This window comes from Budorcas taxicolor, chromosome 7, assembly GCF_023091745.1.
Source record: "Budorcas taxicolor isolate Tak-1 chromosome 7, Takin1.1, whole genome shotgun sequence".
In the NCBI taxonomy this organism is placed as follows: Eukaryota; Metazoa; Chordata; class Mammalia; order Artiodactyla; family Bovidae; genus Budorcas; species Budorcas taxicolor.
The window spans coordinates 19854609-19877523 of NC_068916.1; the positions used below are offsets into that span (position 1 = coordinate 19854609).

The 22915-nt window shown below is 53.7% G+C and overlaps 2 protein-coding genes across 3 annotated transcripts; one reads left to right on the forward strand and one right to left on the reverse strand.

Moving 5' to 3' along the window:
* The first annotated feature begins 2587 nt into the window (after positions 1 to 2587).
* SIRT6 (sirtuin 6) lies at positions 2588 to 10775 on the forward strand. 2 transcript variants are annotated; one of them, XM_052643654.1, is made up of 8 exons: positions 2588 to 2791; positions 6434 to 6561; positions 7782 to 7964; positions 8275 to 8334; positions 8869 to 8964; positions 9042 to 9122; positions 9680 to 9803; positions 9889 to 10775. In XM_052643654.1, exons 1-8 carry the CDS (start codon positions 2588 to 2590, stop codon positions 10228 to 10230), a joined length of 1218 nt encoding a protein of 405 aa, XP_052499614.1. In that variant the 3' UTR covers positions 10231 to 10775. The 2 variants fall into 2 exon arrangements, with proteins under 2 accessions (XP_052499614.1, XP_052499615.1); XM_052643655.1 differs by lacking the exon at positions 6434 to 6561 and having other exon boundaries at positions 2710 to 2791.
* A 1155-nt stretch (positions 10776 to 11930) lies between these two features.
* On the reverse strand, positions 11931 to 22635 carry CREB3L3 (cAMP responsive element binding protein 3 like 3). The gene is made up of 10 exons (XM_052644126.1): positions 22609 to 22635; positions 21978 to 22106; positions 21213 to 21504; positions 20259 to 20371; positions 18662 to 18799; positions 17371 to 17477; positions 13856 to 13924; positions 12846 to 12930; positions 12574 to 12670; positions 11931 to 12388 (listed from the first exon to the last, which is right to left on the reverse strand). The coding sequence occupies exons 1-10, from the start codon at positions 22633 to 22635 to the stop codon at positions 12075 to 12077; spliced, it is 1371 nt and encodes a 456-aa protein (XP_052500086.1). The 3' UTR covers positions 11931 to 12074.
* Positions 22636 to 22915: the final 280 nt, after the last annotated feature.

Here is a 22915-nt window from a genome sequence, read left to right on the forward strand (position 1 = left end):
AGGTCTAGAGTGATTGATGGCTCCATGCATGTGTGTGCACAGCTCAACACAAGGTATGTCTGTGCACGCATGTCTGTCCAGCTTAGCCTGTTCTGTGTTTTGTGCACCTGCAGGTACAGAGGTCAGGCAGCGATCTCAAGGGGGTGTTTTGCTGGATGTCTGGCTAGGAATTCCTTCCTATGTCAGAGTGGGATTGCTGTAAAGGTGTTTCCTTCACCTCTCCTTTCACCTGCCCACCTGCCCATGAATTCTCCAAACCTTCCTTCCACCCATTCAACTCACCTATGCACCCATCCTCCCACCAAGCATTTCTACATCCACCTACTGTCCACCGCTCATCCAACTCATGTTCTCATGGTTCTCTGTGCTTTATCCCTTCAACCGTGCTTTATCCACCACACACCATCATCCACCTGCCTACCCACCCACCTACCTACTCACCTATCCATCCATCCACCATCTACCCACCCATCCATCCAACATCCACCCACCATCCACTGATCCGTCCACCCATCCATCCACTCACTCATTCATTCATCTATGCAACCACTCACTGGCCACTACCCATCCATTCATCCACCCAATTCATCTTTTCATGGTTCTTCATGCACTCTTCAACCATGCTCCATCCACCATCCACCCACCTGCCTATCCACTCACTCACTCACCTATCCATCCATCCATCTACCATTGACACACCCACCCATCCAACATGCACACATCAACTTGTTCATCCACCCACCATCCGTTGATCCATCCACCCACCATCCAGTCACCCATGCATTCATCCATCCAACCACCCACTGGCCACCACCTAGCCACCAAACTCATCTTTTTATGGTTCTCCATGAACCCTATCCACCCACCCAACTACTCATCTATCCACCTCAACTATCCACCCATCCATCCACCCTCCTATCCATCTACTACCCATCCATTCATTCACCCCTTCAGTTTACCCTGTTCATCAATGTACGCATTCACCCACCACCATTTTTCTTTACTCTTGTCTAACAGACTCAATCACACCTACAGCAGGGTGTAACTGACACCCAAGGGAGGAGTCCACAGGTTGTCTGGGCAGGAGGGAATCTGCCGCCTTGGGGAAGGGGAAAGTACCCTCATCTAGGGAGCTGCTTCCTGGAAGAGGTGATGATATATCCACAGGGCCTGCTGGCCGGGCAGGACATTGAGCTGCAGCAGCAGGAAGAGAGGGTATGAATCCTAGACAAAGAAGTAAGAGGTGCACACATGAATTAGCACGCGCGCGCGCGCGTGTGTGTGTGTGTGTGTGTGTGTGTGTGCGAGAGAGAGAGAGAGAGAGAGAGAGAGACGGTGCCTCAGCATTCCTGGGACACACACTGGCCTTTCCTTTCTCCCACCTTCCAGGGCTTGGGGGTCAAGGAGCCTGAGACCCTTAGGGGAGCCTTCATCCTGGGCCTCCCTCACCTCCTTCCCTCCTACCTCCTGCAGTTTCAGTGCCGCCAGCACTAGGCCACCGTGTCCACTGCCGGCTCTGGTTACCTGCTCCCAGCCGGGCCACCAGCTTGCACCCGCAGCTCCCAGCACTCAGCCCTGACACCTGATCAGCTCTGAGCAGGCAGCTGCCCCAGGGGGCCTGAGGATGAGCAGAGGGAGGAGACAGGGTGGCAGCGGGGCTGTCTGTTGGCCAAGGGGCTCTGGCGGGAAGACACGGAGGTTCTTCCCTAACATCGCTGGACTTATTTCAGTTTCTGGAATGAGCCACCTTCTTTCTCTCCTCTCAGCCTTTGTACTTGCGGTTCCTCTGCCAGGAGCCTTCTTTCTGTACCTTCTGTCACCTCCAACTGGCTGATTCTCACTGGTACTCACTGTTCAGATAGTTGCCACAACACCCCTTCTCCAGGAAGCCTTCCTGGTTGCCCCCAGGCTGGGTCAGGCGCCTCCTTTGAGCTCCTTCATTGCCCAGGGCCCTCATTATACTCCAGTCACACTAAGTCACCATTGCCCCGTCACAGGGGGCTGCTGGTGGTCTCCAGCGTCTCGCCAGCACACAGTAGGTGCTCAATACATTTCCTGAATGAGTCCTCAAGCCTCCACAACAAGGACATAAGCAGTTTCTCCAGCCTCTTGGTGCGGTCAGGACTTGTCTTGCTAAGTGATTATCACACACCTGGATAACGTTCAGGTAACTTAGAACGGCGTCCGTGAGCCTCTCTAGTGAGGATCCAAATTGCCTCCTGAACCCAGCACACATGCACAGGATCCCTGAATTTGTATATTTATAAACTTCTGAAATATGCAGGGGGAAGAACCTTGGATTGGAAGCAAGAGTGTGGGTTTCCTCTCTCAGGCTCTGTCCTGGGACTGGGGGACGCGGGGAGGGAAGTGGGCGTCAGTTTACTCGTTTTCAAAAGGGGAAAGAGGGAACCGATCGCTTCCGCCCTTCATTTTACAGGTGACTGGAGAACTCTCACGTGGACAGTCCTCTAGTATCCAGCCTGAGACATTGAACAACCCTTTCCCAGGCCCCAACCCCACATGACCAGCCCATAGAAACCCGGCGGGCCATTGCCAGCAGTTAATATGGCGACTGCGGCGACAGTGCATGGCGCATGCGCCTTGCGAGGAGCGGCCAGGTACGAAAGATGAGAATACGGCTCCTCCTTCTTCCTCGTCCCACCCTATTTCCGGCGGAAGCGGCCGCAACAAGGGAAACTTTATTGTTCCCGTTGGTGCAGTGAGGATGTCGGTGAATTATGCGGCGGGGCTTTCGCCGTATGCGGACAAGGGCAAGTGCGGTCTACCCGAGGTGAGCGCAGCTGGGGGTTCCGACGGCCGCCGTCAAGGCCGTGGGCTGGGCGGGACCGGCTGGCAGTGGGGCATTGTGGGAATATCAGGAGACACTGAGGCTAGACAATGGGAGGGACTTCCCAGTGAGGAGGGGGCGGGAAGTGACGACCCAGTGCGCCTGGGGATGCGACCACGCCCAGCTCCGGGTCGGTCCGGCAGGGGACGGAGGATAGGACCCACTTCGAGAAGTCCTGAAGTTCTGATGGGGGAACAAGGGATGTAGTTCCAGGAGGAAGGCACCGGGGCAAAGGCGGGAGGTGGCAATAGACAAACTTGGAGGGCGGATTTGGCCAGAGAGGTTTCCCAAACTGGGGCAGGATGGGCCTCAAGTGCCAAGTTGAGGATCTGGCACTATCCTGAGGCTGATGAGGATTTTTAGCTGAGGAGGAACCTGGAAGATGGAAATCAGACCCCTCCAGCCTCGCTGAGAGAAATCCCCCCCATGGACTGAGACCTTGGCGGGATCCCTTCGTTCTGGGTCTCTTTCCCTCCTGTAAACTGGAGAGAAGCTTGCCCCCTCCCACAAAGGTTGGTACGTTCCTTCTGAGTCAGGCATTCACGAGCTCTCAGATGGTGTGAAGCCCCACTCTTCTCTCCTGCCAGTTTTTTCACTTTAACCCACAAACATTTATTAAGCACCTACGTTCATCCTGGGACCACATGGGGAACCAAACAGGCCAAGCCCGCTCGTTCCAGCTGGGAGACAGATAAGCAGCAAATAAATGTAAGAAGTCAGTCGGATAGTGGTCAGCGCTAGGCAGAAAGGTAAAGCAGGTGATGAGAACTGGGGGTTGCATTGCGAACTAGGTGGCTGGTGATAGCCATCACTAAGATAACTCAGCAGTATGAAATACATTTAATGGTATGCAACCATCACCACCATCCATTTACAGAACTTTCTCCTCTTCCTGAACTAAAACTCTGTCCCCATTAAACAGTGACTCTCCATCCCCTCTCCTAGCCCCAGGCCCACCATCTACTTTCTCTTTGTATCTGACTCCTCTTGGGACCTCACATAAGTGAAATCATACAGTATTTGTGTTTTTGTGTCTGTCTGATTTCACTGAGCATGATGCCCTCAGGTTTCATCTGTATTGAATAATGTGTCCAAATTTTCTTCCTTTTTAAAGCTGAATAATATTCCATTGTGTGTGTTGCTGTTCTTCAGTCACTCAGTCATGTCCAACTCCTTGGGACCCCATGGACTGCAGCACGCCAGCCTTCCCTGTCCTTCACTATCTCTCGGAGTTTGCTCAAATTCGTGGCCATTGAGTTGGTGATGCCATCTAATCATCTCGTCCTTTGTCATCCCCTTTTCCTCCTACCTTCAATCTTTCCCAGCATCAGGGTCTTTTCTAATGAGTTGGCTCTTCGCATCAGGTGGCCAAAGTATTGGAGCTTCAGCTTCAGTATCAGTCCTTCCAATGAATATTAAGGGTTGATTTCCTTTAGGATTGACTGGTTTGATTGTACGTGTAGATCACATTTGTTAGTATCCATTCATCTGTTAATTGACACTGGGGTTGCTCCCATATTTAGCGACTGTGAATAATGCTACTGTGAACACGAGTATGCAAATGAGATAGCTTTTGAGCCAAGATGGAGAGGAAGTGCAAGGGGAGTCATGTAGGTGTCTGGGCAAAGGACATTCCAGGTGGAGGGCTTTGCCTCTGCAAAGCCGTGAGGCTGAACTGTGCCTGGTGTGTTGGAGGAACATCAAGGAGGCCTGTGTGGAGTGAGCGAAGGGGAGAAAGGGAGGAGGGGAGAGCAGGGATGGGGCAGGTCCTGCAGGGCTTTATGGGCCTTGGTGGAGACTTGGATTTTTCCATCGAGAAAGGTGGGAGCCCTGGAGGGCTGTGGGCAGAGAAAGGACGTGATAACAAGCTGCTTTTTCCCACCCATTCCCCTCCTCCTGGGCAAGGCTGTCTGTGGCTTGTGGCCTTGCCCACTGTGGGACATGTTGTAACTTCTCCTGAAACCATGCAACTTGGAGTGGGATTTGAACCCACGGTTCAGTTGAGATCACACCCTTGTCTTAGGACTTAGTGAAGCTCGGTTCCTTTATTTCTCACTGCAGAAAGAATTCAGTGAGACAGAGATATGTGCATGTGTGCATGTTAAGTCGCTTCAGTTGTTTCTGACTCTTTGTGACCCTGTGGGCCGTAGCCTTCCAGGCTCCTCTGTCTATGGGATTCTCCAGGCAAGAATACTAGAGTAGGTTGCCATTTTCTTCTTCAGGGGATCTTCCCAACCCAGGGATTGAGCCCGTGTCTCTTAGGTCTCCTGCATAGGCAGATGGGTTCTTTACCACTAGCACCACCTGAGAAGCCCAAAGTGATAGGTAAGAAGGGGCTTTATTTAGAGAGAAACACTATCTGCAGACAGAATGCAGTCTGTCTCAAAAGGTGAGAACAGCCTTGGGAGAAACACTCCACAGACAGGGTGTGGGCCATCTCAGCAGGTGAGAGGTTCCGAAATACGGTGTGGTTAGTTTTTAGGGGCTGGATAATTTCATAGGCTAGTGAATGGGAGGATTATTCCAATTATTTTGGGGAAGGGGTGGGGATTTCCGGGAATTGGGCCACCTCCCACGTTTTAGCCTTCTAAACTGTCATGTCATTTATCATGCTGGTGTATTACAATGAGCATATAATGAGGCTCAAGGTCTACTGGAAGGCTCACCTTCTGCCATCTTGAACCTAGTTGGTTCTAATCAGTTTTTGTCACATTTTATTGATCTCGAGTGGCCTGGGCCTACAACCGCTTGAAGCGGGACTTGGGTTCTCAGCCAGAAATTGAAGCTGGGCCAAGGTGGTGAAAACGCCAGATCCTAACCACTAGACTAGTGGTCAGTGACAAGGCCCCTGGCCCTTCAGCTTTGCAGAAAAGAGTTTCCACAGAGACAGAAAGTAGTGAAGCAAGTAGAGTATTTATTAGGAGGAAAAAGAGTACAATACATATGGATAGACACGCAGGCAGACTCAGGCAGAGTCCCTGAGTTGTGCTTTTGTGGCAGTTTAAATCACTTCTATGGGGCATTTCTTCTGGATTTCCTTTGCCCAATCATTTCGATTTGCATGGTTCAGAGTCCATATTTGGTATATCTCAGGATCCTCCCATGTGTGCACATGCATCTCTTAGTTGAGATGGATTCTACTACGAAGGCCCATGGGTAGATTATCCTTTGGCATCATTCACCTTTGACCTCCAAGGAGCTTTTCTGCCCACGTGTGATCGGCGAGGTCTCCTGACTTCGAGAATGAGAAATACGTGATCTGGGCGGGGCCCAGTGTCCTACCTTAATTGTCTTGCTATTCTCACCTCAGAGTTTCTTTGGAGCACTGGGAATGAGTCTCCAATCGGTTAACCATTAAGGTGGCGGGGGAGGCAGGGGGCATGTACCTCCTGCCTCACTGTGGCTCTGTCATTCTTGTAGGAAATGGCAACCCACTGCAGTATTCTTGCCTGGAGAATTCATGGACAGAGGACCCTGGCAGGCTGCAGTCCATGGGGTCACACAGAGTCGGACATGACTAAACAGATTTAGCACCTGCCCCACTCCCTTCTGTTTCACTCCCTGCTGCTCTCCCTCACCCAACAGGTCTTCGACCCCCCCGAGGAGTTGGAGCAGAAGGTGTGGGAGCTGGCACAGCTCATCTGGCAGTCCTCCAGTGTGGTGTTCCACACAGGCGCAGGCATCAGCACTGCCTCAGGCATCCCCGACTTCAGGTCGGTGGGCAGGGCGGGAAGTTGAGGCAGGGCCTGCCAGGCTTCCACAGCCTTCCCTGTGAGCTCGCCAGATGAACAGGCATCAAAGCCCATCCTGCTGCCCTCCCTCCCACTGAGTCTAGGGTGACCCATCAGTCCCCTAGGGTGTTGGGAATGTGTAAGACCCTTCCTTCAAAGCAGGTCCCTTTATATCACACCCAACATTGCCTTTCATTGGTCAGAACTGGGTCATGTGACTGTACCTAGTTGCAAGTGGTGCTGGGAAACATGTCTTTTGTCTAGGCCCGTTGTGCATGGCTAAATATTGGCTTCTATTATTACCATAGAAACCATCCAGACCTCAGTTTCCTCAACTGGAAGTGAGGGTGTGAGACCAGATAATGTCTAACTTTCCTCTACTTCGGGCAGCCTGTGTTAGACAAGAGTCTCATTGCTGAAAAGCAGGGGTCTCAAAATTGTGGCCCCCAAGTGGCCCCTGTAGGTGTGAAGTTTGCAACCCCACCCAGATGGGCAGGCCTATTGCACTTGTATTCTCTTTCTGAGGCTTCTCAGGCCCCCACCATAGACTCTCACAGCAGAAGAGCAGATTCCTCGTCTGGAGGAGTGTTAGAACTCTAAGGTGTGAATCTCATCCCCCTTCCATAACCTGCCATAGCTCCCCATTGCCACACTTCAGAGTTCCAAGCACTTCGGGCTGGAAATCAAAGCCTTTCCTGACCTAGCCTTGGTTCAGCTCTCCAACCTCAGCCCCTGCAGTGCCCAGACTGTCTGAACAGCCTTGCCCTTTCCTCTCTGTTCAGAGACAGCTCTGCCTCCTCCAGGAAGCCTTCCCAGAGTCCCACAAAGAGCCCTCACCACTTCCACTGGGCCAGCCCAGCCCTGGGTTGCTCCCTCTGCACCGGCCCCCAGAGGGCCAGAGGCTCTGTGTCCACCTATGTCTCTTCCTAATGAGATGGAGAACTCCCTGAGGGCAGGGTCTGGGTGCACTTGGGCCCCGGCATCCCCCAGTGCAGGGCCATGCCAAGTGCAGCAGCAGTAAGTGCTGGGTGAGTTGAATAATTTCTGCTGTTATGTACCACGTTCTCCCTCTTTCCTACCTCACCTCCTTTGTCTATATCAATCTCTCTCTCTGACTTTTTCCTCTGCCTGTTTCTCTTTTCCTGTTTTCTCTCTCCTTGATCTCTAAACTCTCTCTCTGTCTCTTCCACCTGCTGCCGCAGGGGCCCCCATGGCGTCTGGACGATGGAGGAGCGGGGCCTGGCCCCCAAGTTCGACACCACCTTTGAGAATGCCCAGCCCACAAAGACCCACATGGCGCTGGTGCAGCTGGAGCGCGTGGGCCTCCTGCGCTTCCTGGTCAGCCAGAACGTGGACGGACTGCACGTGCGCTCCGGCTTCCCCAGGTGCCCCCAGTGTCCAGACCCTGCCCTGCCTTGAGTGGGCCACCCCTCTCCCTAAGCCTCAGTTTCCTTATCTAGAAAATGGACGTGGATGGCAGCCCCTCCCTCTCCAGGCCCCTGGGGCAGTTCAGCGAGGCAGCCAGGGAGGGTTAGCTCTCAGCTGTCAGGTCTCTCAGTCGCACCTGGAGAGCAGGGCGGGATCCCCTCTTCCTGGTCCTGGGAGGATTCCAGCCCTGAGCCCCTCTGGATCTTGGCTGGCTGGGGATCTGGGGATCCTGCTCCTCCACTGAGCCTCTTCCTTCTCCTTCCACAGAGACAAGCTGGCAGAGCTCCACGGAAACATGTTTGTAGAAGAATGTGTCAAGTGTAAGACGTGAGTGCCACTGCGGGAGGGGCGGGACACAAGTCATGGATAACCCAGGTCGGGCTCCCCAAAAGGTCCTGGTAACTAAGCCTGCCGCTTCTAGAGTCACGGGTGTGGCCCTTCCACGGTGGGATCGGGGCGTGTATCTTCCTCCTGGGAGGTGTGTTTGTTTCCTGCAGCTGCCGAGACAACCACAAACCTGAGTAACTTAAAAACAACAGAAATTCATAGTCTTATGGGTCTGGAAGCTACAAGTCCAACATCAAGGTGTTGGCAGAACCATGCTCCTTCTACAGAGTCTTAACCACTAACCTACCAGGGAAGTCCCCAGGCCAGCTTTTTCATGGAAGGCCCCCTCTGCTTCCCCATCCCCAGCCCCTGCTGGGTTTGCCAGCTGTCACCTCATGTTTAGATTCTGGTCTTACGCTCCCGCACTTTCCTGGAAAAAGAGCTCTGTGTGCTTTTTGCATGAGCTGCCCAGGTGGGCTGCAGGGTGGCTGCCTGGAAACCAGCAGTGAGCCGACCCTTTCCTCCTCGGCACAGGCAGTATGTCCGGGACACCGTGGTGGGTAGCATGGGCCTAAAACCCACAGGCCGGCTCTGCACCATGGCCAAGTCCAGGGGACTGCGGGCCTGCAGGTGAGTGACCCCTCCCCATGCCCTGGACCCCAGGGGAGGCCACCAGTCTCCTGCTAACTCCCCTGCCCTCCCTACAGGGGGGAGCTGAGAGACACTATCCTGGATTGGGAGGATTCCCTGCCTGACCGGGACCTCACCTTGGCCGACGAGGCCAGCAGGTCTGACCCCAGTGGGTCCCGGGTGGGTGGGTGGGGGAAGGGCAGAAACACAGCCAGCTCCAGCCCCGAAAGGAGTGATCAGCACCCTGTCTGGGCCTTGCTTCGCTCATAATAGCTCTTGTACTGAGCCCTCACATACCATCCTCACCACATCCCAGGGTGGGTGCTGCTCAGGCCCATTTCACAGAGGAGGAAACTGAGGCTGGAGCAACTGGACTCCTCCATCCAGGCTGCCCAGCCAAGTGACTGAGCCAGAATCAGAACCCAGGAGTTCCCCACCAGCAGCTCCACTTCTGCTGACAGGGTTGAGGGGTGGCCCAGCAGAGGGAAGTGTCAGAGGCAGGCCATGGCTGGGCCCCCCGCAGAGGTGGGTGCTGTGTGAGCAGGTCTCCCGGGACTGGCCCCGTTGTGTTGGCAGAGCAGTGAAGCCATGGTGTTTGAGCAAGGGGCGGGGAGTGTATGTGCTGGCCACCACACGCCCTTGCCTCGTGGGGCAGGAGGAGGGCTGCAGAGATCCTTGCCAAGGGGCTTAAACTAATCCTGCCTCCTGGCCCCAGGAGTGCAGACCTGTCCATCACACTGGGCACCTCCCTGCAAATCCGGCCCAGCGGGAACCTTCCCCTCGCCACCAAGCGCCGTGGAGGTCGCCTGGTTATCGTCAACCTGCAGCCCACCAAGCACGTACGTGTGGAAGCCTACCCCTGATATCACCCCTGGACCCCCCTCAAGCCTTCTCCCTCCACCTGACTGTTCCCCACCTCCACAGGACCGCCACGCAGACCTGCGAATCCACGGTTATGTTGATGAGGTCATGACGCGGCTCATGAAACACCTGGGCCTGGAGATCCCGGCCTGGGACGGCCCCCACGTGGTGGAGAGGGCACTGCCGCCCCTGCCACGCCCACCTGCCCCCAAGCTGGAGCCCAAGGAGGAGGCCTCCCCCCAGCTCGACAGCCCAGTGCCCGCCAGCCCCAAGCAGGAACCCACAGCTGAGCCCTGCACGCAGCACAATGGTTCCGGACCTACCAGCCCCAAAAGGGAGCAGCCGGACAGCCCTGCCCCTCACAGGCCTCCCAAAAGAGTGAAAACCGAGGTGGTTCCTAGCTGACCAGGGGCCCCGGGGAGGGTGGGTTTTTTTTTTTCAATAGAAACCATGGGTTGTTTTTCTTTTTTCTTACCAGTCTCACTTTGTTACTCATTTCTGTTCTTTGGGGGAGACCTCAGGGTGCTGAGAGCTGGGCTCCAGGCCCAGGGGCAGACTTGCCGTCCACTGGACCTCCCTTTAACTTGGGGCCTATGGAGGGGGCTTGGCAAGGAGCATCCCTGCCCCAGATCCTGAACTTGGAGCTGACAACCCCACACCTGCTCCACCCCGTCTCCAGCCCCTGACTCAGGGTGTTCTTGGGAGGCGTGACCAGGCCCTCCCTGATTTCCAGCCTAAACAGGAATCAAGCCTGTCTGCCCCCTGGACCCTCACACTCCCCAGCCCCTGCCTATCCCCACACAGCCTTCACAGCCCCTCTAGGAGGGAGGGGACACACAGCCACCATTTAGGAGCCAAACTTCATGGCAGGACAGACAACAGAGGTTCACACTGCCTTTGTGGCTGGAGGGAGGCAAGTGGGTCCACCTGACTTCCTCCAGGCTTCCAGAAAAGCCTTCAATGCAATAAAAGCAGAATTTCTTGCATCTTGAGTCTGTGTTTACCATCCACAACCTTGCCCAGGGTCCAATCCCTGGGGGTAGGACTGTGTGGTGCTCGCGGCCCCTGGTATGTGTGTGTGTGCTGGGACATTCATACAGTCCAGGCCCGGCGGTGAAGGAAGGCCTTACCAGCTGTTGACATTCCTTGAGTCCTCCATTTGTAAATACTGTTTCTGTGATTCTTTAATCCGTGCCCTCTGCTACTAGGCTGTGAGCCCCTCGAGGAGAGAGGCCACATCTAATCGCGACTGCAAATTCCCCCACCCGACCCCACATCCCCACACCTGCGCAAAGCCGGCAGGGATCCGGATGTGACTCTTTAAAGGAAGAGCGTTGGTGCAGCTGGGGTCCATGCTCCCCAGCTGTGACCTTGGGCGAGTCCCTTCATTCCTGACGGTTCAGTCTCCTCATCCATAAGACAAGCTGGGTTGGCAGCCTAGCCCCACAGGAAAGCAGCTGCCCCAGGCCTTCGCGGACTCTCTTGAAGGGTCTGGGGCGGGGCGGGGAGGGGCCAGAGCCCTCAGAACCTCGCGCTCCTGGCGCGCCCAGCCCTCCATCAGCCGCCGCTCTCCAAGGTCCTGAAGACAACCCTGGCGCCTCTCGTCGCCGCTCCAGCCTTGGGGTCCAGGGACTCCCCCACGTCACTCCTCTATATTCGGCTGGCCCAGTCCTTCCTTCTGTGGGTTGGGGAGCTTCAGACTCTAATTAGCCCCCACCCCACTCCACCTCCACGCTAGCCGTGTTCTGCCAAGATACTTTATTAAGGATCAAGGCAGTCTAAAAAAAGGAAAAGGTTGTGGGTAATGGCAGCGCCGAAGTTTAGGGCTCACCCCGTGCTCTGGGGCCCGGGTCCCTGCAGACTTGGCTGCTTTCTCCTCCGTGCATGCAAGGGGACAGGGAGGAGTCCCCAGGGCCGGGGGTGGGGTAGTTATTGAGGCCTGGTGTGTATCGATCTGTCCAGGTCAGGGATCAGTCCGTGTGTGTGTCCCTGTTTCCTTCCGCACCTGCATCTGCATGTAGATTTCTCAGGCTTTGTGGCCTTATGGTCTGTGTCTGAGAATCAGTTTCGGTGTGTACCTGGGTCCCTGGGTCTGTAGCTGTGTATCTGTGCATCTCCATCCTAATATCTTCTCCAGGGTCTCTCTCTCACCTCAGATCCCCATGTCTGTCCCTGTCCACTACAGCACCTATTGAAGCACCCCTGAGCAGAGGGGCCAGGGTGGAGAGGGGGGCAGGGACCCATGGTGCTCACAGCTCGCCCCCTGCTGCCTCCAGCCCCACACGGCCCGGGCTGACTGCTGGCTCAGGCGGGGCACAGTCCAGTAGGGTGGCCTGGTCCAGTTCCTTCACGGAGTTGCCCTGGACCAGAGTTGAGTTGTCCAGATCCTCTGTCGAGTTGTCCAGAGCACGTGTGTCCTGGGATTCCCATTCCTCCGGAGGGCTGCTTGGAGACCTTTCCTGAAGTACGCCAGTGTTGGGCCCGGGGCCGGGGGCCTCGGAGCCTGGTGCAGTGTCGGGAGCCACCCGGGATGCAGCGTCGTTGTGTAGAGTTCTGGAGAAAACTGAGCAAGGGGTCGAGGAGGGTCATGAGGGATGGCCTGAGGGCCGCTTCCCTTCTTTCCTTAGCCCCCAGCCTCAGGGAGCCCTTGCAAGGGGGGCCCTTCCCCTCCCCCAGTGGGGACTGGGGAGCCAGGGGGAATGTGCCCCGGAGGGCTTTTGAAAGAAGAGCAAACTCAAGTCCACCTACCTCGCACAGGTGCGAAGTCTCCGGGGCTCTCGGCTCTGTTGGAGGCGAAAGGGCTGATGGAGGGGAGGATGATGAGGGCGAAGGAGAAGAGCAGGACCTGGTGGAGATGTGGGCGGGGTCACCCCATCCCTCCCGAACCCCTGAGCACACAGGAAAACAAGAGGCCCAGAAGACTAGATTGTGCTTGACCCGGCGCTCAGGGCTCTGCTCCTACTCATGCCCTCCTCCCCCACAGGCCCCTCTGCCAAGGTTGAGGACACCCCCCCACTCACTGCTATGCAGGTGCCCGTCTGTGCCGATTTGCTGGTGGACTGGACCACAATGGCCTGGAGTTTCTTCAGCTGTTCCAAGAGAGACCTTAATGGAAATGGGAAGCCTTGGCTGAGCCCTGTATGGCCTTCACCTGGCTCCCTGTCCATTTCTAGTATCTCCCAGCCTGGCTGAGGTCTGAATCCTATCCACCCCTCAAGGCCCTACTGTTATTAAAAGTCCCAGAAGCTCCCTCAATAAATCTCCACTGAACATCTCACCCACTTTTCTGACACCCAGCCTCCTCCATCCAGGTTGCCATCATCGCTCACCTGGACACCAGCCCCCACCTCTGGTCCCCTCAAGCCTCTCGTGCCCACTCTAGGGTTCACACTCCACACTTTTCAAATGTGATTCAGCTCCCAGCCCTCCAGGTTCCCACCTCCCTTTGGGTAAAAGCCTGAATCCTCATTGCTGCTTTCTTATCTGTTGGATCTCATCTCAAATGTCACCTTATCTGGCCTCCCTGCCTAAAATAGCACCCCCCCCCCCCACTCTCTAGCCCCTTCCCGCTGTTTGAATGATCTTTTACATAGTTTTGTTTGTCTTGAGTGTTTCTCACTAGAATATGAGTCTTTTAAGTGGAGGGACTGTATCTGTTTTACTCACTATTGAGGTATCAGTACCCAGAACTATGCCTGGCACTGAGTAGATGCTAATAAAAACTGAATTAGTACATGTACCCCATAGATGGAATCACCTGCAGTTCTCCAGCACATGGACTCCTAGCCTTTGGTCATTCATATGCCATTTCCTCCACTAGCAGCACCTTCCGTCTACAGAACTCTTATACATCCTTCAAGGGCCCAAGTCTAAATCCCCTCTTCTATGCAGCCTGCCCCCTCTGGGTGGAATCCTCACCTTCTGCTCTGCCCTGCTATCACACAGCCTGACCCCCCTTGTTCACCTCTCCTGCAAGAGACTCCAGGGTCAGCTTCCCCCTGTCCTCAGTCCCGGTCACACCAAGACTCACAGGTTCTGCTTTTCAAGATGCAAGACCTTCCTCTGAAGCTCCTGATTCTGGGCGGTGCAGGCTGACATCCTGCAAAGGCAACATCACAGTGACATTCAGAATATGCCTGTGACCCCTACAGATCCCGCGAGCTGCAACTGCTTCAGCCCAAGAACCTAGAGCCCAAGCTCTGCCACCAGAGAAGCCACCTCAGGAGTTCCCTGGTGGTCCAGTGGCTAGGACTTCACACGCTCCCGATGCAAGGGGCCCAAGTTGATCCCTGGTTGAGGAACTGGATCCCACATGCTACAGCTAGGAACGCACAGAGCCAAATGAATATTTTTAAAAAGAAGAAGAAAGAGAAACCATCGCAATGAGAAGCCCGCACATCACAACTAGAGAGTAGCCCCCACTTCCTGCAACTGGAGAAAGATCACGCACAGCAATGAAGACTCAGCACAGCCAACATAAATAAATAAACTTATAAAAAATAAAATATTCAAATTGTGGCATAAGGATATGTTAGTATCTAGGGAAGAGAATAAATTCTCCCACTAAAAGGCCCTCCTAAATAACTCATGGGATAAAGAAGAATCCACAGTGTAAAGTAGGGAAGACCTAGGAACCAAGTAATGACAACATCCAAATCAAGATGTGTGAGATGCAGCTAAAGACATGCTGAGGAGAAAACGGATAACCCTGTTACAGTTTAAGCAGCTGAACATGTGCTGTGTGTGCTGTGCCTAGTCGCTCAATCATGTCTGACTCTTTGTGACCCCATGGACTGTAGCCCGCCAGGCTCCTCTGTCCATGGGGATGCTCCAGGCAAGAATCCTAGAGTGGGTTGCCATGCCCTGCTCCAGGAGAGCTTCCCCACCCAGGGATCAAACCCAGGTCTCCTGAATTGCAGGCAGATTTTTTACAGTCTGAGCCACCGGGGAAGCCTGCAGCTGAACATACACATTTAAAAATCAGCAAAAGAACAACAGAATAAACTCACTAAAAAAAAAAAAAAGAAAAGAAAAACACAATAAAGCTAAGAGTAGAAATAAAGGAACTCAAAGTTTTTGAGTGGGAGAAAAAGTCAAATTCATTCTTTGAAAACAATAAATAAAGCTCTGGCAAGATTGCTCAAGATAAAAAACAAGCGAAGGTGCAAATATACAACATGAATTATTACGAAGGTCCCAGCTCTAAATGATTCAAAGCTTAAAAAAAATTATGGGAGAGAACTATGAACTGTCTTATGTCAATAAATTTGAAATGGACAGCTTCCCAGAAGAATAACACATCCCAAAATTGACTAGGGAAGAAATAGAAAACGCAGATAGACCTGTAACACTTACTAAAATCACTTTTGCTTTAAAAAGTGAGTGAACTAAGCTTTTATGTTTCCTACCCTGATGCTGGGAAAGACTGAGGGCAGGAGGAGAAGTGGATGACAGGGGATGAGATGGTTGGGTGGCATCACTGACTAAATGGACATGAGTTTGAGCAAGCTCTGGGAGAAGGCGAAGGGCAGGGAAACCTGGCAAGCTACAGACCATGGGGTCACAAAGAGTCAGACACAACTGAGCGGCTGAACACCACCACATTAAAGAATAATGAGGACCCTGTCTCTCAGTATCCTGTATGAGTTCAGAGAGGTGATCGGATGGGATTAGAGTGCACAGGCGGAGAAGGCGATGGCACCCCACTCCAGCGCTCTTGCCTGGAAAATCCCATGGGCGGAGGAGCCTGGCAGGCTGCAGACCATGGGGTCACTAAAAGTCGGACACAACTGAGCGACTTCACTTTCACTTTTCACTTTCACGCACTGGAGAAGGAAATGGCAACCCACTCCAGTGTTCTTGCCTGGAGAATCCCAGGGGCGGGGGAGCCTGGTGGGCTGCCGTCTCTGGGGTCGCACAGAGTCGGACACGACTGAAGCGACTTAGCAGCAGCAGCAGAATGCAGAGGGATTAGAATAAATGGAGACAGTGAGAGACTTTATTTTCTTGGGCTCCAAAATCACTACAGATGGTGACTGCAGCCATGAAATTAAAAGAAGCTTGCTTCTTGGAAGAAAAGCTATGATTAACTTAGACAGCATATTAAAAATCAGAGACATTATTTTGCCAACAAAGGCTCCGTCTAGTCAAAGCTATGGTTTTCCCAGTAGTCATGTATGAGTGAGAGAGTTGGACTATAAAGAAAGCTGAGCGCCACAGAACTGATGCTTTTGAACTGTTGGTGTTGGAGAAGACTCTTGAGAATCCCCTGGACTGCAAGGAGATCAAACCAGTCAATCCTAAAGGAAATCAGTCCTGAAGATTCATTGGGAAGATGATCCTGAAGCTGAAACTCCAATACTTTGGCCACCTGATGCGAAGAACTGACTCACTGGAAAAGACCCTGATGCTGGGAAACATTGACGGCAGGAGAAGGGGATGACAGAGGATGAGATGGTTGGATGGCATCACCGACTCAATGGACATGAGATTGAGCAAGCTCTGGGAGTTGGTGATGGACAGGAAAGCCTGGCGTGCTGCAGTCCGTGGGGTCACAAAGAGTCGGACATGACTGAGCGACTGAACTGAACTGAGAGTGCACTGTTCTTAAGTTGAGGAAGTTCCTCCTTCCCTCCACTTCCCGGAAGGAAGCCATGACAGCTCTGAGGACCAGACAGGCTCAGACAAGGGAAGTAAATGTCCCACCTACAGGCAAAGAGCCAGGACGTAACCTCCCTTCTTGGGATAACATCATCTAGGGCAGTGGTCCCCAGCCTTTTTGGCACCTGGGACCGGTTTCAAGGAAGACAGTTCTTCCATGAATCCGGGGTGTGGAGGGGATAGTCTTAGGATGATTCAAGCACCTTACATTTAATTTTCACTTTATTTCTATTTTATGGAAATCTCAGGATATCCCACCTTGACTTTAGGGTTAGGGTCTGTGCTTCCAGGAGAATCTAGTGCCGCTGCTGATCTCACAGGAGGAGGGGCTAAGGCGGTAATATGAGTGGTGAGGAGTGGCTGTAAACACCGTTGCTCCCTTGCCTGCTGCTCACCTCCTGCTGTGCGGCCTGGTTCCTGACAGGCCACGGATTGGTACCAATCCATGGCCCAGGAATTGGGGACCCCTGTTCTAGGGGATTAGGGGCCTCAAAATTGAGCCCTGTACCACCTCTAGGCATTTTTCCATCCTTGCAGTTCACATACAAAATGGTCGCTCCCACGTGGCACAGTGGTAAAGAATCCACTGGCCAACTCAGGAGACTCAGAAGACATGGGTTCGATCCCTGGTTTGGGAAGACCCCCTGGAGAAGGAAATGGCTACCCAGTCCAGTACTCTTGCCTGGAGAATCCCATGGACAGAGGCACTTGGCAGGTTGCAGTCCATGCAGTCGAACATCACTGAGCAACTGAACACACACACACATACATGCACACACACACACACACACGCAGACTGTGACCTTTGCTACACTGCATGCCTCTCTCAGGCCTCAGTCCCCACCCTCCCACCTTGAGTGCGGGGTCCTGGGCCCCCAGCCTTACCGAGTCTCCAGGCCATCAATGTATTCCTTCTTCTTTTTCCGGCTTTCCTGAGCTGACTGTTTGTTTCGGATTTTCCGGCGGATCTTTTTCAGCACTCGCTCCTCATACTGCAGAGTGATGTGGGGAGACTGAGTCAGTCTGAAGGGTCCACTCTCTTGTCCAGACCCCACAATTTCACCCCCAGTATTCTCCCAAGGGAGCCAGACTCAGGGACTTGAGGGCAGACCCTTCATGGCTTGAAGGCCAGATTTTCTGTCCTCAAACTCCTTCAGAGTCTCTTGTGGTTGTGGGGGCGGGGGATGGGAATGGTCCTGATTTCCTGATGGTCTTCCCTGCTCCCAATCCCAGTTCCATTAACAACTAGATTTTGTGCACTGGTGCAATCGCGCCACCGTCTGGCCATGTGTGGGACTGGCGCCTTTTCCGAGGCCAGTTATCACTAAGAGAAGTCTTTCAATTGGAAAAGGCAAACTCAGGTATTGATACTGAGTGAACAGGCTGGATGGCATCACTGACTCGATGGACATGAGTCTGAGTGAACTCCGGGAGTTGGTGATGTACAGGGAGGCCTGGCGTGCTGCGATTCATGGGGTCGCAAAGAGTCGGACACGACTGAGCGACTGAACTGAACTGAACTGAACAGGCTGAGTGGAGGCCGCGGCCAGCTAGAAAGCCCCCACTGTGTTGGCTTTGAGTATGAATTTTCTGGTTCTGGTGACAGACACATCCTAACATTCTAGTTGTGTGTGCTGTGCTTAGTCACTAGTCGTGTCCGACTCTTTGTGACCCCACCGACTGTAGCCCGCCAGATTCCCCCATCCATGGGAATTCTCCAAGCAAGAATACTGGAGTGGGTTGCCATGCTCTCCTGCAGGGGATCTTCCCAACACAGGGATCGAACCTAGGTCTCCAGCATTGCAGGTGGATTCTTTACCGTCTGAGCCACCAGTTAGGGAGATGTAAAGGTGAGACTCAGGCTTCCCAGGTGGTGCAGAAGTAAAGAATCCACCTGTCAATGCAGGAAATGCAAGAGACATGAGTGTGACCCTGGGTCCGGAAGATCCCCTGGAGTATGGAGTGGCAACCCACTCCAATATTCTTGCCTGAAGATCGCCATGGACAAAGGAACCTTGTGGGCTACCATCCATAGGGTCGCAAAGAGTTGGACATGACTGAGCGTGTGCACACACACACACACACACGCACACGCACACAAAGGTGAGACTCGTGGGCATGCTGCTGCAGGAAATGGGGTGAGGCCCAGAGCCAGGGGTCCCACTGGCTGACTCACTTTGGTAAGGGGCAGCTGAGTGGGCAGAGTGATGCCTTCTTTGGCTAGTAGCTTCTTCTCATCCTCCGTCAGCACCAGCTCCTGGCAGTGCCCAGTCCCAGGTCGCAACAGGTGGGGGGCTGCCAGGTGATGTTGCTGCTGTGGGGAAACCAGGAGAACTGCTTTGGGGGCAGAGACAGCGACTGCCTCTGGGAAATAAAAGGCATCGAGAAACAACTGATCCAGTCGCTGTAAGGTCCACACCGGCACTAGGGCTCCAAAGAACCAGCCCACAGCCATTACGTTTCCAGGAATTCATCTTACAGATACAAGTGTGGTTTTTTGTTTGTTTGTTTCACAAATAGTCATTTGACAGTTATTTGTTTAGCACCTACTACAGGCTACGCACTGCTCCGGGCTCTGAACATTCCTTGCAGCTCTTGTCTGCAACAGCAAACAGAAAATCCAGCAAACAGGATGTAGGATAAGTAAGCCTCCGGGAAAAGAGGGTGAGGGGTGGTTCTCCCCAGGTACCTGTTTGTACCTTTGGAACTTGGACTGTGTGCATGCATTTGACTATTCAAAAAATTTTCAAACTAAATTTAAATCACGAAATAAAAACACTGAAAACAAAAGAACCGTGTTATCAGACAGCCAAGTCCTAGGAATGTCGCACCATGACTGAGAAGTAAAGGTAGAGACTGGAGCAGCCTGCTATCTAGCTAATCGAATTCCAATCCCTGGAATTCCAGGCCATTGATCAGTCCAACCATTTTCTCTTCAGGGCTCAAGCCTCAGTGTATTCATCCGCAATATGGGAATAAGGCCTCCCACTTCCAAAAGTTGTTCACACACAGAACAATGATATTAAACTTGATATTTTTACAAAGTCCAGTTAGCATTTCCAAAGCAGTCATTTGTCTTTCCTATCCTTCAAGACTTGCTGAAGTTCTGTCTCCTCCAGGAAGCCTTCCTGGACCTGCAATGCCCTTCTAGCCTCTCTCCCTTATGGATACACTTCCCTAAGCAGTCACTGTCCCCTCTTGACCATGAGGTCCCCACAGACTGAGCACACAGCTGATGCTCACTGCAGGTCTCTCAAGTCAAGAGGGGTGTTCTGGTCTTTTTTAGAGGTTGTCAGGACAACTTTAGGCATCAGGAGATCAAATCCTGACTTGGCCACTTGCTTGCTGTGTGACTTTGGGTCTGTGGCTTAACCTCTCTGGGGACTGGTTTTCTCATCTGTGAAAGGGAGCAGGGCACTAATTGGGTTCTCAGGCCTGGTTTGCCCATAGCGGAAGCTCAGGGCAAGATAAGATAGCCCAAGGTAAGCATACAAAGGGCACAATAGACCCAATAGGTCAGCTCAAGAATTGGGCCTGCTGCAGCTGTGTGATTTAAGGCAAATTACTAAAGCTCTCTGTGCCCATTTCCTCATATGTGAAATTAAGATAATAGCCTCAATTTTCAGGGTTGCTATGAATTAAAAGACCTGGGACCAAATACCAATCCCTGTCTGTGACTGTCTTCCAGTTTTCAAAATGGGTGTATTGGGGCCCCATGAGCCCAGTCCCCCTCCCAACTCTGATGCTCCAGGGGGCAGGTGGGGGCTGCTCACCAGGTCCCCGCTGCTGCCAGAGAGGAGGAGGTCCTTGACTGTGAGGTTGTAGCGTGAGGGCGAGTCAGCCAGGTCGGTCTGCTCCTCGGCATAGATGCCTGGGCTCCACATTTCTAACAGGGCACATGCGGATGGAGATAGGGGTGGGGGTCAGGCAGGGGGCCTTGAGCTCCCAGGTCCTACCTGCCTCCTCCAGCAAAGCTACAGCATCGACCCTAATGTGCTAGGCATTGTTGCCTGGCTTGGGACTCCAGGACCAGGTGCCTCAGTCTCCCCTCTGCCATAAGACAGGGACCCCAGTTCATCGGAACGTTGTTAGGGACCCACGGCCAGCCCAAGAGGGAGTGGCTGTTATCACTCAGCATTAGGGGCTGGATCTGCAGCCAGCCTGGCCTTATCTCCTTCTGGGGGCAGGGACCAGTTCTGATTCACCCACAGTTCCCTCCCACGAGCTACCTGGCACCCCATAGGTGAGCTGCTCTGGAGAGCAGTCTTCCGAGTCAGATGGCCCTTGCTTCTAATCCCAACTGGGCGGAGCTGTGTGACCCTGGGTAAGGGAGTAAACCTCTCTGAGCCTCAGTTTTGTCAAGTCTCTAATGGAACTAATAAGCACTCCCACCCCATTGTGGGGCTCAAAAGACAAAGGATGCTCTCTTGGTGGAGTCTTCTGCATCAGGCCTTTCCCCAGGTCTTGGGGAGCACTCCAAGCCTGGGATCACACAGTCTCACGAACTTTCATTGAGTCTCCTATGAACCAGGCATGGAAGGTATAAAAAATGAGGTTGCCAGCACAATGCTTGAGGCAGATTGCATCCCAGCTCTGCGGCTCTGAACCATCTCTTAACCATCCGGAAAATGGGTCCATGACAGCACACCAGTGCCCATCTCAAAGGGTGGATTTGTGCATTCAGTGCCTGGGACAAGGCAAGGATAGTCGGCTGACACAGGACTCACCCACATCTATGGCAACAGAAGTCTCAAGCCTTGGGGCCACTGGCCCAAGGTGCCTGGCAGGGCAGGTGGGGCCAGGATGGTAGGAGGGGCAGGGCCCCTTGCAAGACTCCACACTATGGCAGCCGGCAGGGGTGGCAGGCACCCCACCGCGTGGAGGCGTGTCCTGGGGGTCAGAGGGCAGATCTTCTGAGATGCCACTGTCACTGGCAGCGGGGGACCAGGTTGGGGAGTCTGAATCTCCAGAACCCAGGATGGAGTTGAGGAAGTCATCAGAGTCCGCACCTGGCAGGACCTGTTGGGACAGAGAGCACCGGTGGGAATTAGGAGGTCTATGCTTTGCTTTGCATTGCTATGTGTCTCTGGGCAAGCCGCTGACCCTCTTTCGGCCTCACACGTCCTTTCTGTAATATGGAAAGAGCTAATGTTCCTTGCCCACTGGCGTTGCTGGAGCCTGAACACAATTGTGTAGCTTGGGAACAACATCAAACTGTGTCAACTGAGGAACAAGCCCCAAGTTTAAGTCTGGAGCCAATTTCAAACTGCTGTGTGACCCAGGACAAGTTACCACTCCTCTCTGGGCCTTGCTTGCCACCCCTTTAAGAAAAAGGCGATGTCATCTGGCCCTTAGGGTCGCTGAAAGGTTTTATACAATAATGGGCTTTGCTAGAATCACACACGTGCGTGGTAAAGGCACAAAGCTGAGCGGAGTCCCGGCTCTGACCCAGGGGTGGGGGGGAAGGTGGGGATGATGCATTGGGTTATCACCTGGTCCTGCCCATGGCCCCAGTCCTCTCCCAGCTCTACGTGTCTCAGAACGCCATCCTGCCGGTCAAACAGGAGATCCAGGAGTTCCAGGCTGTCGATAGGGCCCATGGGACTGGTGGAGGAAGCCATCTGGGGCGAGGAGGGGACACCTGTGAGAGTCACGCAGCCCCTCTCCTGCCCACCACCCATCTGCCACTACCTGAGGTACCTTCCCCTCTGCTTCAGTCCCAGCTGCAGCCCCCAGGTCAGCCTGCCCCTCCTGCCTGCGGAGCCTCAATCTCCAAATCTCTGTTATGGGGCCAACCCAGAGGCTCCTAGGAGCCAATTTATTTAAAAAGCACTAGACAGCTGCCCCCGTGGGGATGGACAGCAGATGAAGCTAGCCCCCTCTTGCATTCCCATTCTGTCAGAATCCCTCCCCACACCCACCCTTTTCTGGAAGGCAGGGAGGCCCAGAATAAAGTCCAGCAGCAGCCCGGAATAGAGACACAATCTTAGTCATTGTATTCTCCCTCTGGGTCTCAGTCTTCCCATCTGTACAATGGGGTGGGAAGTGCCTGCCAATTCTGGGAGCTTGGGGAGAGTTCCTGGCATAAATCGTCCCTCCCCTGGGGACCCGTGCAGGTCTCACCTTTCCAACGGCTAAATCCCCATCCATGAGCCCCGCTAGCTCCTTCTCCAGACCTCCTGCGTCTGCCTCGAGCCGGAGGCTCAGTCGGCCATCAGCTCTCCCGGGCTCAGCTGCGTCTTCTCTGCGGTTGTTACCACTCCCCAAAAGATGCTGAAATAGTCCCGAGAAGCTCCCAGCCCACCCCAAGGTGCTGATTGGGCAACAGGCAGGACGGACAGAGTTAAGGGCCAATGACAGCGGGGCAGACTGGGGGGAGGGGCGGGAAGACCGTTATCTCGCATGTTTTGTGCTTTTCCAGTCGCAGTGG

Excerpts from the sequence above, each read along its gene's own strand:
- CREB3L3 (XM_052644126.1), bottom strand. The coding sequence starts at position 22,635 with ATGGATGGGGATTTAGCCGTTGGAAAG. Across the intron at positions 21,505-21,977 it reads GGGGCCATGGGCAGGACCAG|GTCCTGCCAGGTGCGGACTC; the intron begins GTGATAACCCAA and ends CTGTCCCAACAG. Across the intron at positions 13,925-17,370 it reads ATTGATGGCCTGGAGACTCG|GATGTCAGCCTGCACCGCCC; the intron begins GTAAGGCTGGGG and ends TTGCCTTTGCAG.
- SIRT6 (XM_052643654.1), top strand. The coding sequence starts at position 2,588 with ATGGCGCATGCGCCTTGCGAGGAGCGGCCAGGTACGAAAGATGAGAAT. Across the intron at positions 2,792-6,433 it reads GCAAGTGCGGTCTACCCGAG|GTCTTCGACCCCCCCGAGGA; the intron begins GTGAGCGCAGCT and ends CTCACCCAACAG. Across the intron at positions 6,562-7,781 it reads TCAGGCATCCCCGACTTCAG|GGGCCCCCATGGCGTCTGGA; the intron begins GTCGGTGGGCAG and ends CTGCTGCCGCAG.